The following is an 18,597-nucleotide window of genomic DNA, read 5'->3' as shown; positions in this document are numbered from 1 at the left end:
TTGGTGACTTGGTGAAAGAATCCTATCTAAACTTGGTGACTTGGTGAAAGAATCCTATCTAAATTTGGTGACTTGGTGAAAGAATCCTATCTAAATTTGGTGACTTGGTGAAAGAATCCTATCTAAACTTGGTAACTTACGATTACATATTTCTTAAGTATTCTAATTCCTTTATCAATAGAATTATATATGAATAAAATGATTTAAATAAATTGTTTTCCCAATTGTTGAAAACCCATTATAATTTCAAGACTCTTGCCTTTCATTTGGTGTTGCGGAATTATATTTCTCGCTCATAACCAATACTCTTTAAACAAAATTACAGTTAATTTAAGTATGATTAACTTTCAAGTCAGCAAGAAAATTTTGGTCCTGGTCATAGATAAAATTCAGAAAAGTAAATAATGCTTCAATTTTCTTATTTATTAAAGTATTTTAAGAACCATGTCCAGTTTGTGTTGAAGAAATAAATATCTTATTTTTAAGATTTTAAGAAACAATACGGGATTAAATCTGCTTAATCTTTTTAATCCTTATGTCATCCTTTGTTTCATCAAGCCGTGCAGATAAATATATAAATCATTAATAAATTAACAAATTTTAATTAAAATCTTTTATAATGATGATAAACTTACTTGGACATCCGGCATTGTTAGGACCCAAGGCAGCAGTCTGATCGTCTGGGCAACAGCCATACGTTGTATCAGCACAGGTTTTGATCATAGCAACTAGGGAAGAAATGCCACAAATAATAAAAATGCACTAAAAACAAAACACTAAGCGGGTATTTAATAATTAAGATCTATAAAATTATACAATTGTTCACTTATTATTTTTTATTCTACTGAATTTTTTTAAAAAAATGGTATAGTTTAGATATATATTAACGTTCCGTTTCAAGTAACACTAAGGCTATTTTGGCACAGACGTCGTAATTTTGAACCGCAGTCAGTTGACGAGGACGACACCTGAGCTGGCACCCCCTCACCAAACTTCCACACCATACCATCTTGAGGATGTTTGCCCCCGATGGATTTAGCTTGCACCAGACCTGCTTACTAGAAGGATCTTCGATGGAATCGGATCTCGAATCTGAAACTCTCTGGTTTCTAAGTCGAGATCTTACCACCAGGCCACCACGGTCATAGTAATAATAATAATAAAAATGATATATGTTGTTAAGAAATGAAATGGTGAAATTATGAGATAACTGTTTAAATAGTATTTTTAATTATAAACATGAAAAGTTACGAAATAAATTGTTCTACAAACTGATTTTTAAGAAAACGTCATATGATGTAAGCCAAAATGAGATACACATATTTGCTTTGATTTCACATAAACCCCAAATAAAAATGCCGGATTTTATTGATTTTTGAAACTTTAGACGTCAATTAAATGAAAATCCTACATTAAGCACATTTTTTTGGCATTTATAAAAGGAACATTTTAGACTGAGAAGAATTCAAGAAATTTTCCTTTGAAAGTTCTACTGATTGCTAATAAATAATATGAATTTCCTTTCAGATAATGCATTACCAATATGACATAAATAACTAAAACAATGCCATTAATTTACGCTGGTTAGAAATTAAATCCATACATATTAACTAGTAAAAAAATGATTAAAACCCGTACTTCAAGTGGCAGGTTATAAATATGCTGTGGCAGCATATTTGTCTTTCATTAAATATATTCATTAATTACTTCAAAATTCGTTGAACGTATGATTTATTTTTTTCATCCACCTTCAAAGATCTTTTCCACAAATATATTATTTAGTTAAGGAAAAGATTTTAGGAATGTGTACTAAAATAGTTGAATCTTCGGTTCTCTCCATATAATGGATTTCTTTGTTATCAAGTTTCGTTAATTTGCTGTAAATAGAATGGTCATAAATCCAGTAACAAAGGCGTAATAAAAGGAAGAAATAGGAATTAAATCTCTTTATGATACTCTTTCGAAAAAAAGGAAAACATTTCCTCATTCTGTTCTAAGTGTATCGATTTATGCAAAGGCACTTTAAGTAATTGCAATCAATGTACCAGCGGTTTAAGAACAAAAGCAAATCAAGGATTTGGTTATTAAGGGATAGCGAAAGGTTTAAAAAGGAAAATGGCATGATTCTAATAATAAACTTTATCAAAAAATTAGTATATCTAAAATCAAAACAGCGTAACTTTATTTTGTATAGATATGATAATTCCCAAATACATCACTTTTACCCTAAAATTTAAATAAACTTAATCATTGTTAAACTTTGAATAATCATTTATTCTTCTTTCCAATATAATTTTTTTCATGAATTTTAACTGTATTTTCCGATATTCACTTAAATATTAGGATTCATGTTAAAATTCGCATTTATTTTTTATTGATTTTATTTTATTCAATAAAATTTATTATTAAACGTCTAAGGGTAGTATTTATAAATATGATAAAAATGATTTTTAGTGATAGAACGGGAGATAAGAAAGGCAGTTTATATTAAGATATGGATTTTCTTTTGGTAATCACAAGGAGCTATGAGATGACGATCCATGAAAAGTATCATCAGACAATAGGTGGTCATTTCATCCTCATTTGCATCGTTTGCAACTAAAGGAAAACAACATTATATTTTTCGAGTTTTGGTGAGATAATTTGTTGAACTTTGAGAAGGGCATCAGCGAATGAAGTCCACAGAGAACATTCAATGCCACTGACTGTTGCGCAGGACTGACACAAGTGCTTTCATATCTTTATGCATGCTCTTGCTTGATGAGAATACGTGGCATTTTATACATAGAATAAATTTGCGAAACTTTGATGGACAGTGTTCGGACATCCACCATATAAATTTGATATTTCATTATGTTGTTTCTTATGGCACTTGCCATGGACAAGCCCGCTGTTACGAAGACAACGATTTATGCCGGTGGGGAAGCGTCTCTTGTTTTTATAGTAGCGCCACCTAGGGCCAAGAGTACGACTTTGCTACTCACGCATCACTTATTCGCTTGCACAACCCCTTTTTACAGGAGGGCACATTCACACATCTCACAGATAGAACAACGGAAGAACAACCATGCTCAAACTGGGGCTCGAACCTCGGACGCCCAGATCACGGGGAAGAAGCGCTACCCCTATGCCAGGACGCCGGCCCTTTCATCATGTGACTTAGACATGCTTGTTTCATTTAAAAATGCATTGCAAGGTCGCCCATTTTACTCGGACAGCAAAATCGTGGTCGCAGTTAGAAACTGGTTTTAGTCTTTGCGAAGCAATCTCTAAGACAGAGGAACACATTGTCTAGTGAACCCGTGGGTCAATGCTTATATAATGTTAGTGATTATTTTTTAAATAAAATATGCCGTTTCATTGTGTGCCTCCTGCACAGTTCTCATTTGATCTGCCCGTATATATTGATTCACTACAATATAATTGTCAAAAAGTTATTTTATATTCATTAACTCAGCGTTTCTCAACCTTTTAGTATTCGTGACCCAGTTTTCAATCATAAATTTCATCGCGCCCCGCGCTTACAATAAAATATATACAACAATAATGTATATTGAGTATATTAGATTCTGTTTTTAAATTATTTTTAACTAACTGCCAAAACAAGAGTAAAAGCGAGCCAATGTTCGCGAGAAACCACATCTTGCATTTTGGACAAGCGGGCGGTGAACAGATAAAGCGAATGAAAGCGGAGAAAATTTAAATATTATATATGAAATGAAAGCCAAACAGGAAGATAACGTTAAAAGAATATGAAAGTAGAAAAATTCGTCAATGAAAGTTAACCTAGACGGGGTGAGCTAAATTAAGAAACTGGGAATACATTTTTTTCGAATAATAAAAGAAATAAAACAGAAGCATGACAAAACAAAAGTGAAAAAAATAGAAATGTTTGAGGAAGGGAATCCACACGACCGATGCCGTCTCGAACATGCGCGGAGCAAATGTTTTCTCATAGAAAGAAGGAAAATATTCGATAACTCAAGTTTCAATTCCAGCCAGTCTCATTCGAGTCGATCCTTTTATCGCTATCGAATCTATCGTAAATTTGTATGTTATATATATTTTCGTGTTAATTGCAATTCACTATATTAAATATTCACGGAAGCAAATTTATCCAGATTCATGAATAAATTTTTAAGCGTAAGTAAGCAAGCATTAGACGATAGTCAAGTATCAACAAGTACACAGACGAGCGTGGTTCCGAAAATAAAATCAAAGAAATATTCACCAGAATACTTAAATTTTGGGTTACCAGTACTGAAGTAAATGAAGAAAAAAGGCCCATGTGTATCATTTTCTCAAAATTGTTGGCCGCAGGCAGCATGAAACCTAATAAACTTAAACGACATTCGGAAATGCTTCATAGTGAGTACGTCAACAAACCCAGAGAATTCTTCGAATTAAGATTAAAATCATATAAAAAGCAAAAATCATTTTTTAAAGAAAATTTGTCTGTGAATAAAAAAGGCTTTAATTGCATCTTACAAAATTCATATAAAATAGCCAGATGTAAAAAACCTCACACCATTGGTGAAGAGCTTATTTTGCCAGCAGCAATTGAGATTGTAGAAACTATGTTTGGAGATAATTTTTCAAAAGAATTGCAATCCATACCTCTTTCAAATGATACTGTTGCCTGTCGAATTGGCGATATAGCTGAAGATGTACAGTGTCAGCTTTTCTCCAAGTTGCGTGACAAATTTTTTCAATACAGCTTGATGAAGCAACAGATAGTAATGAAGATCGCATTTAATTGCCTATGTTCGAATTTCTGATAATATGTCATTAGTAGAAGAACTACTTTTCTGCAACCCAATAGAACTCAAAACATCAGCGCTCGCATTATTTGTTATTTTAAATGATTATAGAATGGAAAAATTTCGTCGGAATATGCACCGATGGTGCTCGTTCAATGTCCGGAAGATTCCAAGGTATACAAGCACTTGTAAAACAAAAATCGCCTCAGTGCACACTTTGCATGATCCACAGAGAAACTTTGGCTTCGAAAGAAATGAGTCCTGGTTTGAATATTGTGTTAACTACGGTTGTAACCGTAGTAAATTATATAAAAATGAGACCCCTGAAATCGAGAATCTTTTCGGCACTTTGTAAAGACATGGGTTCAGTACATTCAGCGTTACTATTTTATTGCGAGGCAAGATGGTCATCACGTGGGAAATTTTTGGAACGTGTTTATGAATTAAGAGAAGAAATCGCCATTTTCCTAGAAGAAGAAAACAGACAGGAGACCGAGAATTTTCGCGATAGTTTATTTGTGATGAAATTGAGGTACTTGGTCGACATATTCGAGAAATTAAATAACATGAATCTTCAACTCCAAGGAGTAAATACACATACATTGGATGCGAGTGAAAAAGTTAATGCTTTTTGTAGAAAATTGGAATTGCGGAACAGAAATTTAAAGCAAAAAACCTAATAATGTTTGTAAATGTGGATGATTGAACTAAAACTTATAAGGCTGAAGAAGAACATGTAAAAGTTGTTTTTGTAACCATTGAAAATCATTTAGCCATGCTGGCAAAGAATTTTAAAAAGTACTTTCATGCTGACGACAAACTGATAACAAGTTACGAGTGGATTAGGGATTTCATAAGACTCTCGAAGGACTCTCAATTGATGAGGAAGAAAAATTCATAGACTTCACGACAAGTGGCGAAACTAAAAGACAATTTATTAATAAATCACTGTTTGAATTTCGGGCAGGAGTAAGGGTTTATTTTTCTGCACTAAAAACAAGGACATTTCACTTTTTATTACCTTTCTATACACATTCAACATCCTACCTTTGTGAAACTGGATTTTTTGCTGTGGCTTCTTTGAAGACAAAATATAGAAACAGAAGTGAGAGTGGCTATTTCTAATATTAATCCTCCCTTCGAAAAATTTTGCTCTGCAAGACAGGCCTAAGGAAGTCACTAATAATTATTAAATTTGTTTTTAATTTAGTATATTTTGATTTAGTAAATTGTTTTACTTTAATAAGTTATTAAATATGTCGAAATGTATTTTGTTTTCTATGTGTATGTGTCCTTTCCTTTCAGTCAGTTAATCAATTTTTTAAAAATATCTTCTCTTGAATATTCTCGCGCCCCCCCTCTAGTGTGCTTGCGCCCCACAGGTTGAGAATCGCTGCATTAACTAAATGGTCTGTATTTCGATACAGGTACAAAATTTGATTGATTATACGCTTACTTAAAATGTGTCGTAGAGTTCTAGATTAAATAATTTAAAGAAAGCCAGTTCTTTTATAAAGTCTATGAATTAAAATAACTGTAGCAGATATCTGATTTCAACTTAATTTTTACGTCATTCAATTAATTCTTCAAAAATATTAATTATTTTTTAAGTATCTTCTTGTAGTTCTTGAAGCTAATAAATATATTATACTAATGTAACGACGGCTTTGTAAAATGCATTGTTGTTTTCTGGCACTGTCATGTATAGACACGAACAATTTTTATCATCTGTTTGTAAAATTATAAGACAAATTGTGAGATATGTTTACAAAGAATATATATTACCTTATTTTTATTTCATTAATATCACATTATTAAAATATATTTCATAAAAAATGGAATAATATAGCTCCCTTTTTGCTATTTTACATTTTATAATCTTTGGTAGAAAAGTTTTAGGAAGTAAAATAATCTAATAAAAATTTTCTGAATTGTAATATTTTAAAGCCCCTAAATAAGTTATGGAAAAATATGATCATGCCATCATTTAAAAATAATCAATAATATATATCAAAGCATTGATATATATTATTGATTATTTTTAAATTATGGCATTCGTTGCTAAATATGATAAAAGCAATATCAAAAAAACTTGATCGATAATATTTCAGAAATTTAAAAAAAAAAAAATTCCTTAATATGTTATATTTTAAAAGATTTTTATTCATATTTCCTTAATAAAATAGATACTCATCTGATAAATATTTATATGCCAGGATCAAACTGAAACCAATCTTTTTAGGATTGCATGATTCTTATGATTTCGTAATAATTCTGAGATCAAAATGCAATAATGAGATTTCGAGTATTTACATATTAAGTATATACATTCATATATTCGTATATTCATTACATATATTCGAGTATATACATTCGATGATTCCAAGTTTTGCATAAGTTATATTTTTAAAAGGATATAACTTTTCTTAATGCAATCTAGAATACTTTTTATTAACATTTGTGATAACACTTAGACTAAAGAAGCATTTCAATCATGGGGCTTTGAAGGGAATATAAGAAAATTCTTATATGAATATTGAAAATTTATTAAACTTATTGAAATTAGCAAACCTGCATTTTTAGAAATTCTAAATTTTCGAAGGAAAGGGCCATTAGTTCCAAGAAAACATAATGAAATAACTATATCTGAAATTATTTTTAAATGATGACATGAAAATGCATATTCTAGAAGACGGGTTGTCAGCACGTAATTCAATCAATCTTAATAGATTGTAAATTATAAATCAGTCTTGGAAATTTTAACTATTATAATTGCGTCTAATTTTATTTATTTCATTTCTTTGAAATAGAACTAATATTTTTTTTAAATTTACTGATAAGTCTAGAAATAATTCAAGAAGGGGGGAAAAACGACAAAATAAATGGTAAATTGATATATTATATATTCTTTTCTGAAATATTTTATTTTAAACCCTTGACTAAAATAAGAAACCTTTTAATCATAGAACTTTCAAAATAATAAAAGAAAATTCTTATATGAATACTGAGAATTTTCCAAACTTATTGAAATTAGAAAACCCGCATCAATGGTTTTAGAAATTCTAGATTTTCGAATGAATTGTCATTACTTCCGACATAACATAATAAAACAACAATGCATACAATTATTCTTAAAGGATGATGCTTTGAAACATGAAAGAGCATATTCTAGGTGAAAGGTTGTCAGGATTTAGAGTGTTTCAGTCAGTCTTAGTAGATTGCAAATTATAAATTAGTCTTGGGAAATTTTACATATTATAAATGCTTCTAATTTTATTTGTTCTATTTCTTTGAAATAGAACTAATACTTTTTAATTTACTGATAAATTGAGAAATAAGTCAAGAAGAAAGATAATCTCCAAAATGAATGGTGAATTGATATATAATACATTCTTTTATGAAATACTTCATTTTGGCAAATATTAAGTCCCAAAATTTCAACATCAATTTTATATAATACATGCTTTTAACTTTAGCTGAAGGTGACATAGCTTATTTAGAAGAATTATGATATTACAATAAGACATTTTATTTTATTTATATTGATTCAGAAAATATTTTTTATTTTTTATTTTGTGTTCATAAATTAGTTTACTGAAATATTAGCGGATATAAGAAAGCTTTTATCCTCTTCTACTGAAATTTAATTCTTAGACCAATCTTATTCCTTTTTGTTAACATTTGTTAAAATTTATTCAGTCAAAGTGAGAAAATTAATACTTTAAGAAATTGCATTTCATTTTACTTTGCTGATTCCAATTTCAGACACAAATCCCCTTTTTTAATACTTCGTAAATTAATTCATTGCTAAGCTGGTTGATGGCAGAAATAATACATGCATTCTAGAGCAATCTATTTTTTGGCTCATCTTATGCCACTTCTGTCCTCAGGTGAAAGATAAAAATTTCAGGATTGCTGAGAAGCAATTTACCTCAAGTGACGTTTAGTGCTTTGGTGCTATTACTCTGACTTGGCTATTTATAAGGAGGATTAGGGAAAAGTCCTTCCGTTGAGAACGAATTCGTAGTATTGGTAGGGTTTATAGAGATCTTTTCTTTGTTTCCTTTTATGCGCCTGCCTGACATTAACTCGCATTCGCTGAGCCAGACTTACGCAAAAGGGAAAAAACATCGGGGGTTTTTTGGCACGGAAATCCTCTTAAGATATTGCAATAAATTAACTGATAAAAACCTGAACAAAAATTCATACTTTTCTTTTTATTTCGATTAAACTGAAATGCAAATAATGCTTATGCGTGAAGATTTTACTGTTGGAAGCTTAAGACATCTATTTGTAAGAATATTTAAGGAAAAGAACTTTTTAAGATATCAGATTCCTTACTTTCCTTATTATGGTTTCCCACAATAAAAATGGGTTGGTGTTGATAATTTTGTTTTGGGATTTAAAAAAACAACAACTTATGTGAATAAAGTGGATACTTAATTTCTTTAACAAGTAAGTTTTTAATTAATAAGAATGGCTATGGGAACATAAGTTTTCCCTGAAAACAGAACATAAAATATAAGTTCAAAGATTCCTTTTTTTAAGAACAGATTATTTTAATTTTTTTCACTTTTAATATTCTTGTCTAACATAAATGTTTTGTAAAAATGTATTCCAAATATTTGGACCGAAGACAGAGATAATAAATAGCTGAAAATCTTTGAAGAAATATAAAATGTAAAAGAAAGAAGAAATTTTTTCTATAATTCTCCTTCAATTATAATTTTACTTCCATGCTGAAATATGATTTCATTAGATGAAGCTCAGAGCAAAAATTTATAAAAATACTTTTTTTTTTAACAGATGCAATGTATAAAAGAATATAAAATATCATTAGCCAAAAGATCATTTGTGGGACGTTAAAAAATTATTTTAGAAGTGGACAAAAGCTTTAAAATGAAAGAAATTATGCAATGCGCGAGTTAATATTAATAAAAACAATGTCTTTTTGAAAATACTGCTTATTTATCTTCATTATTTTTAGTGATAAAATATGGTAATCTAGAATTTTATTTTAATTTTTTATTTTCTTGAAAAGATTTTTTAATAAACAGAAGTGATACAAGGACTGTATTAAAATACAGCGAAAAGGTATTTATTTTGTAATTATCATAAACAATTCCTAGTTATTTCATAGTATTCAATAAAGACGTTTGTTAAAAATTCGAAACATATGCATGGAATACTATTATTCTACATAAAGTATGAACGAAGGTGCATTTAATAGAAAAAAAATTCTCTATTGACGCAATATTTCTCAAATAAAAAGACAACGGAATGTTTCCAAAACACTTTCCCTTAAGTATATTTCATGTTTGCCATAAAAAAATTAAATTAAAAATTTCAGAAAAATTCAATTGAAGAAAGTTAACAAAGATTTTCATAATCTTGTGTAATGAAAATTGAATTAATTAATTGCTACAAAATGGAAATATATTACGGATTCTCATTTGGAAGTATATTATGGATTATATAGTTTACAGTAAACAGCTATTTTACAACAGATTAAAAATATAACGAAGTGAACGACTGTCAAACTATAGAGAATTTAAACATTTAGCACTCGAAAGTCGTTAATATTTTCTTCACTGAAATTTTATTACTTGAAGTTCAGAAAATCTTAAAAAAACCTAATATTGGTGAAAATGGAATTTCATTTCTTAGTGACGTTTTACGCATCTGTTCGAATATAAAGTCGCACTTTAAACAATACATTTTAAAATTTCAATTTTGCCATTTGTTATCATAGACCATTTAAAACACAAACATGAAATATTAATGTAAAATTAATAAATGCGAAATATTAAATGCATTAATGCATTTTAATCTATAACATTTCTTAGAATTTTGTTGCTTTTCATAATATTGTTTTGAAGTTCATATGTCAAAATTGTATTTTATATGAATGTGAAGTTTCAGTACTTTAATAGTGACCATTATGGATGGTTATTTTGTAGCAAACTATCGATATGAAGCAATATTTACAAGCTTTTAAAATGCACCAATTATTTACTTTAAGTCTTGTTTATGATTACAGTCATATATATTTTTTTTATTTTTTTTTAAGATTAAAATTTTTTAAGATTTCTAATTTACAAATTTGAAGATTTCCATTTTATTTCAGTTCGTGTAATAAAATTTGATAATCAAGAATATCTGTTTCGAACGTAGCTGGAAGATTAATCACTTACAGGAACTATACATCGTCATCGCTTTTACTATGGGTCTCAAACACATCCAATGCTATAGATAAGTGATCTAATATGCGGTAATATTTATAATGCCCCCCTAGGGTTAAGACACGGAACGAAATGGCTGAAAAACGCAAAAACGTTGATCCTGTAGCTATGAAATTAACAAATGAATCTAACATTCTTAAGATCATTCGATTTCAGCTACCTTAGAACAAAAATGACAATTTCTTTTTCCCTTAGAAACCGAATGACGTCTTGTGTTATTATGTGACACAAGAGTACACCAATTAGTACAAATACAAAATTAATACACAAAATAGTACACCGGTGATTATATATGTGATTAATATACAAAAGAGGACACCGCTTAGTCGATGCCTGTTAAATAATAAATGCTCGGGTATCCTTTGAGATTATTCATAAAACCACCCTGCCTCCGAAATCCACCTGGATGCGAGTCCCTAATGAACGAAGCGCGTGTCGCGTATATTCAATCAATCACACTTAACAAAAGAGAAAGAAAATTTTGTAGTGATATCTAGATGTCTTGGTCTCCTGCTGTAGTTTCGTAAATTGACGTTTTGAGGCCTTTCAGTATTCATAAAGTTAGACTTTACATCATCAATTCAGAATTTGACAGTATTTAATGAATAATATTTCAATACTAAATATTAGATTATTAATTTAAAATATAATTTTATTATAAATATTAGTATTAACCCTTAACTGGGGACGTGCGGTCTGTGAGACCGCTAGCGATGGATTTTCATTCACCCCTATTCTATTTTTAGCTCAATTAAATGGATTGACCCTGTAGCTTCCTGTTTTGTGACCTTCAATACACGTGCACTTTTTCAACCGATTTCAGCGTATCCCTTTTAAAACAATTCAGTTATTTCTTTAAGCGCGGTCTCTAAGACCGCACCTCCCTGTTAGTGTCCCAGTGATAAACAAGGCTTCGCAGATGGCACTAAAACTTGGGCCCCGAAATATCATCCCATTTACTGATCCTATTATGAAGCAGTGCTCCAGACACTTTTAAATGAAGCAGAAAGTGATTTTAGTGATAAGGATAATTGTACAGAAGAGTTTTTCGGTGAAAGTTCGCATTCAACTGATTCTGATATGTATGCTCAAACATAATTAATTTTTCTAGTGATAAAGTATTTTGATAAATTTATAAAATATATTAATATACCAAGATATATATATATAGAATTTATAGGTTGATTTTTATACTAGTTCTTAACCTGTATGTTTAAAACCGTGATATGAAAGTCACACAGGCCGATAAAAAAAAGGCCAATTTTACCCATTGTCAATTTTTTATTTTTCATATAATTGTTGAATTTTACATTATATTATCTTCTATATACCTTTATATACTATAAAAATAAGTATGATTTAAAAAATAAAAAGTAATATGTTTTTTAAGAATATTATGTATTGTAAAATGCAATTTGAGAAGAAAATGTATGTTCCAACGCATTTACTTTTTTCAATGATAAAATATTTTAAAAAATTTCTAAAACATATCTATATATCAAGAAAAATATCTGCAAAATATATTGGCAGTTTTTCATACTAATACATTCATTAGAAAATTTAATTTAAGTGTAAATGTAATGCGGTCTCGTAGACCGCACCTCCCCTGTTAAGCCCTAAAATTTCACCTCCCCAATTAAGGGTTAACGTTCTCATACACCTAAATGTGATAGTATTCATTTTGACTGTGATGGAAATTGACACAAATAATAAAATATTCAATCACATACTATTATGCAATGAATTCTATCTAGCCTTACATTTTTGAAATTATTTTGCATTTTAAAGTAATGCCTAAATAGTTCATTGAGTATTTTATTTAGTTTTCTTTCCTGTGTTCTAAACACTACCATTTAATGACACACTGTATAAAAATTAGAAGTATAAAACGTCCATACCATCTGTCCCAGTAGGTTTAATGAATTTCCAGATTGCAGGTCATCAGAGTGCCCATTGATTAATCACGTGGCCCAGAGTGCCACGTGAGTACGTTAGATACCTTTTTTATTATGTAACTAAAGTAAAAAGTTTATATTTTTATTTAGTTACAACTATATTATTTCATATATATTTACCGAAATTTATAGACAGTAAGAAAAGGACAGTGAAAAAAAAAAAAAAAGAAATCGCAATTGTTGCCAAGTGATTCAAGATATTAGATCATCTGGTACTGTTAATCCTTTTTCTTCCTTGTAATAAGAAAGAACGAGATGTAACCACAATTATATGCGTTGATGGTTTTAAAAATTTGTCAACATTGGTCGGATTGAAAATTTTTGCCTTAGACGAACTTGTCTTTCCTGGCTTTCTAGTAGAACATTTTGCGTTATCTTAAATATTTTCAACATTTTTTTCTTCCTTTCACTTAGTAGGTAGAATTGTATTATTGGCTATTAAAAATTTATAAGCCAGTCTCTTATAATTTCTTTCTCAGTCGGCTTGAAATTAATTTATACCTGTTGGTTATTTCACTTTCTTATCTAAAATTTACTCTTTTATTTCAGAAAATATTTATTTAGCGTCGTACTAAACATCATATCCGAGTTTCTCTTTTTCAATATTTAGTGACAAAACAAATTTTCCTTCCATGAAACATTCTGCTTAAAAGAGTGCTCTAATTAAATTTTAAAGTGATTTCCTTTAAGTGAATTAAAAATTTATTAACCCTTTTGATCAGATTTAGAAAAAAAAAACGTTTTATGCAGACGATTAATTTTTGATGGCGATTATTTTTGCAAAGTATGCATTAATTAAAGAAAATTACAATTGCCAATATGAAATTTATCGAAGCTCAGGTTTTTGTCTGATGAAAATGAGTATTAATTACCATTTCTTGATTATAAGCTTTTGATTAAAAGAAGAAAAAAAAACACTGCTTGTCGATAAGCTTCCAAGTATACATTCTACCTCTTTTCGTTTTAATGCAAAATCCAAGCAAGAAAAATTGTTTCCTTGATCGAATCCGCAGCTGGCGCACAAAATATACTCAATCGATTTTGATATACTATTAAATTCCACATGAGGGCTCTACACGAAGAAAAATGAAGCCCGCACAAGGAAGACATTTAAAACAGGAACTTCATTTGCTACACTTAACAAAGCGGCAGCAATAAATTACTCAAGTACACCTGTGACCCATTCCAGAAATTTATATGAAGCGGCAAAATAACAACTTATTCTCAGAAAAGGCCGTATTTTTAGCCGCCTTTCGGAAGGGGGAGGAGTAAGTCCTAAAGTTTGACAATCTTCAGGGATACCAGATATTGGATACGGTGTTGGACGAGGCAGGGGAAGCAATAAAGTCTATCCCAAGATGAAGTGGGAATGAAAGACGAATTCTTAGACATTCGTGGTGTTTTGCATCACTCTTTTGTTCGCTTGATTGCGTTGTAAATCCCGAATGTTCATTCCTTCCAGAATAGAGCTATTGTTGCCGAATGCGCATTCAATGCATCCAGGTTCCTCACTCTCGCTAATAGTAGAATAGCGTCGAGGAATAAACTTCGTTTTCATTGCAAGAGAATTTATAGCATTGTATAAATTAGATGCGGATTCTTCTTCGCATCTTTGAAGAAACGCGCTTCTCAAATTGGATTTTAGATTGAGCAAGGAAGGACTGAGGGGGGAGACAGGGGTGGAGGGTAGAAAGAAGGATGAGAAAAGAATGAAATCCTAACGCACGGCCTACATTTAGGCGAGTTTATTTTTCTTCCTTTTACGGCTTAAAAGCGCGGAAAGAAAAGTAGCTTCGGTGTGCTTTTGTCTCTCAAAGCCAAAGGCATTCCTTAGGCTCTGAGCGGGAGATTGTCTTAAATTCGTGTTTATCTACTCGTTTTATTTAGATTTCTTTTTTAACCTTCAAACTAAATCGGGAGAAAAATAAGAGAAATAGCGAATTCTAGGAAAACTGGAAGATTAAAGTTTTTGTCAATTCTTTTTTTTTTTTTTTTTCTGTTTAGGAAAGAAACGAGGATACATAAGAAATGAGCGTGGGATTTGAATACACAAATAAATAGTTCCGGAAATATATTTTATTAAGTCACTTATGTTTGAATTCCTAGCGGAATGCATTGATTTCATTTTGAAGATTTCATATTTCTGAAAATTGAAAGAATTTCAATTACTTAAATTGGAGATAAAAAGAAAATTTCATTTCACATTTATGCATCAAGATATTAAATGAATTGTCTGAAACTGGCTTTTATTTATTTATTGTTATGTTTTATTTATTTTTGTTGTTTATTCGGAACTACATATTTAGTTTTGCATAGCATAACTGAGAGATAATGTAGATAAAAATTCTAATATTTCAGAATTTTTTAGCTGATTTTGTCTTAACTTATTATCTAAATGAATGTCTTAAAAATAATGCAATTCAGTTATGAATTATCTATGTGCGAATCCTCTTACATGCATTTTTTCTTTTTACATAATTCTTTGAAGCATTCTGATGATTTTTAGAAAAACAGTGATAGTCACTTCAGCATTACTATTTTTCAATAGTTGTATCAATACAAATTCTCCTGCCTATTTATAAGTCGTAAGAAAACTAGCAGAGGGGAATGAATATTAAAATTAATTTGTCTTCATATTCCATTCTCTGTTATTTATCCATTTATCACTATTTTTTACAGCTGTCATTAAATAAGCTTCGCCTTCGATGACAAGAGGCTAGTCTTTATCATCATTGTTTTTCGTAAAAATGTCTTTTTTTTTTCAAATTAAAGGATATTAAGTAGAGGAAAAACCTTTGGGTAAATGATTAATATACACTCATGTCCATAAATTAAGGATAATACAAGTTCAGGAAAAGAAAGAAACAGAAGCAAAACAAATATGACTTATTTGTAAAGCCTATTTATTAAACAAAAGGTAAAGAGCAAAAAAGATGCTATAAGTTTGATATCATTAATAAAAATTGCGATTTTTTGCTCCCTGGTGCAAATTACAAAAACTAATATTACATGGTTGTTATGATAGTTAATACATAGAATGTCTCCCAGACGATGCAATACAGTCCGTACAACGCCTAGGCATGCTGCATATCAAATTATCGATCTGATCTTGGAGAATATTACACCACTCATCAAGCAATGCTCTCCGAAGTTCCGGTAGACATGTAGGAGGTGGTTGACGAGCTGCACCTCGTCGGCCAAGCGTGTCCCACACATGCTCTACTGGATTCAAGTCCGGTGAGAATGCTGACAGTCCATACGGGTGATATCCTCCGATCGAAGGCATTCTTTTACGATGTTTTCATTATGATGACTGTCGTTGTCATCCATAAACACGAATTCTGCGCTCATGGCGTAAAACGTACATGTTGTTTCAGAATGACGTTCTGATAGATTTGGCCTGTCATGGTTCCAATTTGAACATGCAGGTCAGTTTCGGAACCCAGAATATTTCTTCCAGAAACGAGAAATCCTGCACCACCGTAACGGCGTCGTTCAATGATGTTCTCTTAGTGGCCACGGGTACCTGGCGCTCTCCATATAAAAGTCCAGCGATAATCAGACTGCAGCTAAACCTGAACTCGTCGGAAGACATTGCACAAGTTCACTGTTGCGGTATCCACAATTCATGCTCTCTACTCCAGGCTAACCGCAGGTGACAGTGAATTGTAGTAAGTGGAACAAATCTGACCAAAGACCAATCTGCCCTAAGCGTCTGTACACGGTCTGCCTTGAAACTGTCGTACCAGTGATTGTAGACAGCTACGAGACAGGTCTGATGTTGTGCTTCGTAAGTTTCGTTTGGAAGTAATTGCCAAATACCGGTCCTTATTCGCCGTTGTAACTCGGAGCAGACCTGTGCTGTAACGTCTATTCACATTACTATCATCTTGGAATCGCTGCGAAAGCCTGGCGATGATACTCTGGGCGATTCCAAGTTCCTCGGATATTTCCAGCTGGGTACGTCCACATTCCAGACGGTCGACAATTCTACCACGTAAAACAATCATCCAAATGTGTCCTTTGTGTCATATCTATGTGGTTATTGCACTGAAAGGCTTATAAAACGCTTGAGAACAATTTTACTTCTTTGCATGCATTCCTTATGCATCTCTCTCTTACACTCTCGTCATTATGCCGTACTATTGGGGTCATCTGGTAGCTTCCTGCAATTTGCATATGATTTTTGAAGATGTGTGTAGTCATTTTAAGGGTGATTGTGATATATGTATTTTAGAGTTCAATTTCCGTGGGACTCGGAATTATCCTTAATTTATGGACATAAGTGTAATAAAATACCAAGTATATAGTGCATTCTCCAAATCTATATTTCAAACACAGAATAATATCCAAATTATTCCGGTTTACTATAATTTAGTGTCTTATGTAAGCACAACAATTATTTTTTCTTCAATAATTTTACGACTTTTTATCCATGGAATTATAGAAAATTAATGATAATAAGAGTTGACTTTAATAGCATTTATCTTATCTATACTTATATAAAGCTCAATGTGTGTCTGTGTTGGCGCTCTACAGAAAATATTATTTGACGTGTACCAAGGTATACAGCTACCAAATTCGGTACGTGTATACCTTGGAAATCGGGAATCTGGCCCTGGAGTCCCTTTTCTGAAATTTTAATTATTAATTAAAAACTAACTTTCCCTCCAAAAAAAAAATTTCATTTCCCCACCACCAAATGAGTAAGGCTTCAGCATTTTTTTCCCACGCTAATAAGGCGTAGGCTTAACATTTTTCGGCCGATTATTTTAAACGATTCTGTTTGTTTTCTTAATGTTTGATGCATTTAAAATTAGACGTTGTTAATAAATCGATCTTTCAGATTCATTCTGAAGTACTTTTGAATTAAAATAAAATAGAATAAAGGAAATTAAAAATTTCTAATCTGCATAGCTTTACCCCCACTGGCGTTGAAAATTCACGCATGCGCATTGTGTTCTGATTGTTTATATCTATTTTCAATGGAAGAGGACTTGATTTTTAGGTGAGTTGTATGCTTTTGTAATTAAATTGTATTTAAGTTCATCGTTTTTTAAGTAATTTTTTTTACCTGTTTTCGACCAATTATTTTAAATTATTCTGTTTATTTTCTTAGTGTTTGATGCAATTAAAATTAAACGTTAATTAATAGACCTGCTGATGATGAATCTGAAAAAGTTTTGTTGACAAATTCTTGAGATATTACATAAATTAAGAAAGATATTCTTTAGTGCCTCTAAGGTTTAAATGCTAAGTGACTCTATTTTCAGTATTCATATTACTAAAAAAAAACGCTTTGTTTTAGTAAAAATTATTTTTATATTAATTGCAGATTAATCATTTCCACTTCCACTTTCCACTACGAGAGCTAACAGAAAATTAGAAAGATACATATTACGTCATGACTGTAACTTAAATAGATGTGAAGAACTTAAAATGCGTTTTAAGTGGTTCAAAGAATTCCTTAGTTCAAAAAGTTTAGTTTCGAAAGTAAGACAATTATAAATTATTTATGGATATGTCATCTGTTGGGAATAAATCAAAACTTCCCTTCCATCTTATCGGCAGCATCTGCTGGATGCAAATTTTAGATCTCTATTAGCTCTTGAATCGAATTTGATATCTAGTATAATATGT

At 30.8% G+C, this 18,597-nt stretch overlaps 1 protein-coding gene across 2 annotated transcripts in view; it reads right to left on the bottom strand.

The window, feature by feature from the left end:
• The window catches only part of LOC129961816 (agrin-like), a 675,765-nt gene that overhangs the window by 119,467 nt on the left and 537,701 nt on the right, over positions 1-18,597 (bottom strand). For both annotated transcript variants that reach the window (XM_056075396.1, XM_056075397.1), the window contains one exon: positions 636-728. In XM_056075396.1, the coding sequence (XP_055931371.1) occupies positions 636-728 (93 nt within the window). The remainder of the gene's footprint in view (positions 1-635; positions 729-18,597) is intronic.

The sequence above is a fragment of the Argiope bruennichi genome, chromosome 2 (genome assembly GCF_947563725.1).
Source record: "Argiope bruennichi chromosome 2, qqArgBrue1.1, whole genome shotgun sequence".
Taxonomy (NCBI): Eukaryota; Metazoa; Arthropoda; class Arachnida; order Araneae; family Araneidae; genus Argiope; species Argiope bruennichi.
This window is presented reverse-complemented; position numbering and strand designations above follow the sequence as displayed.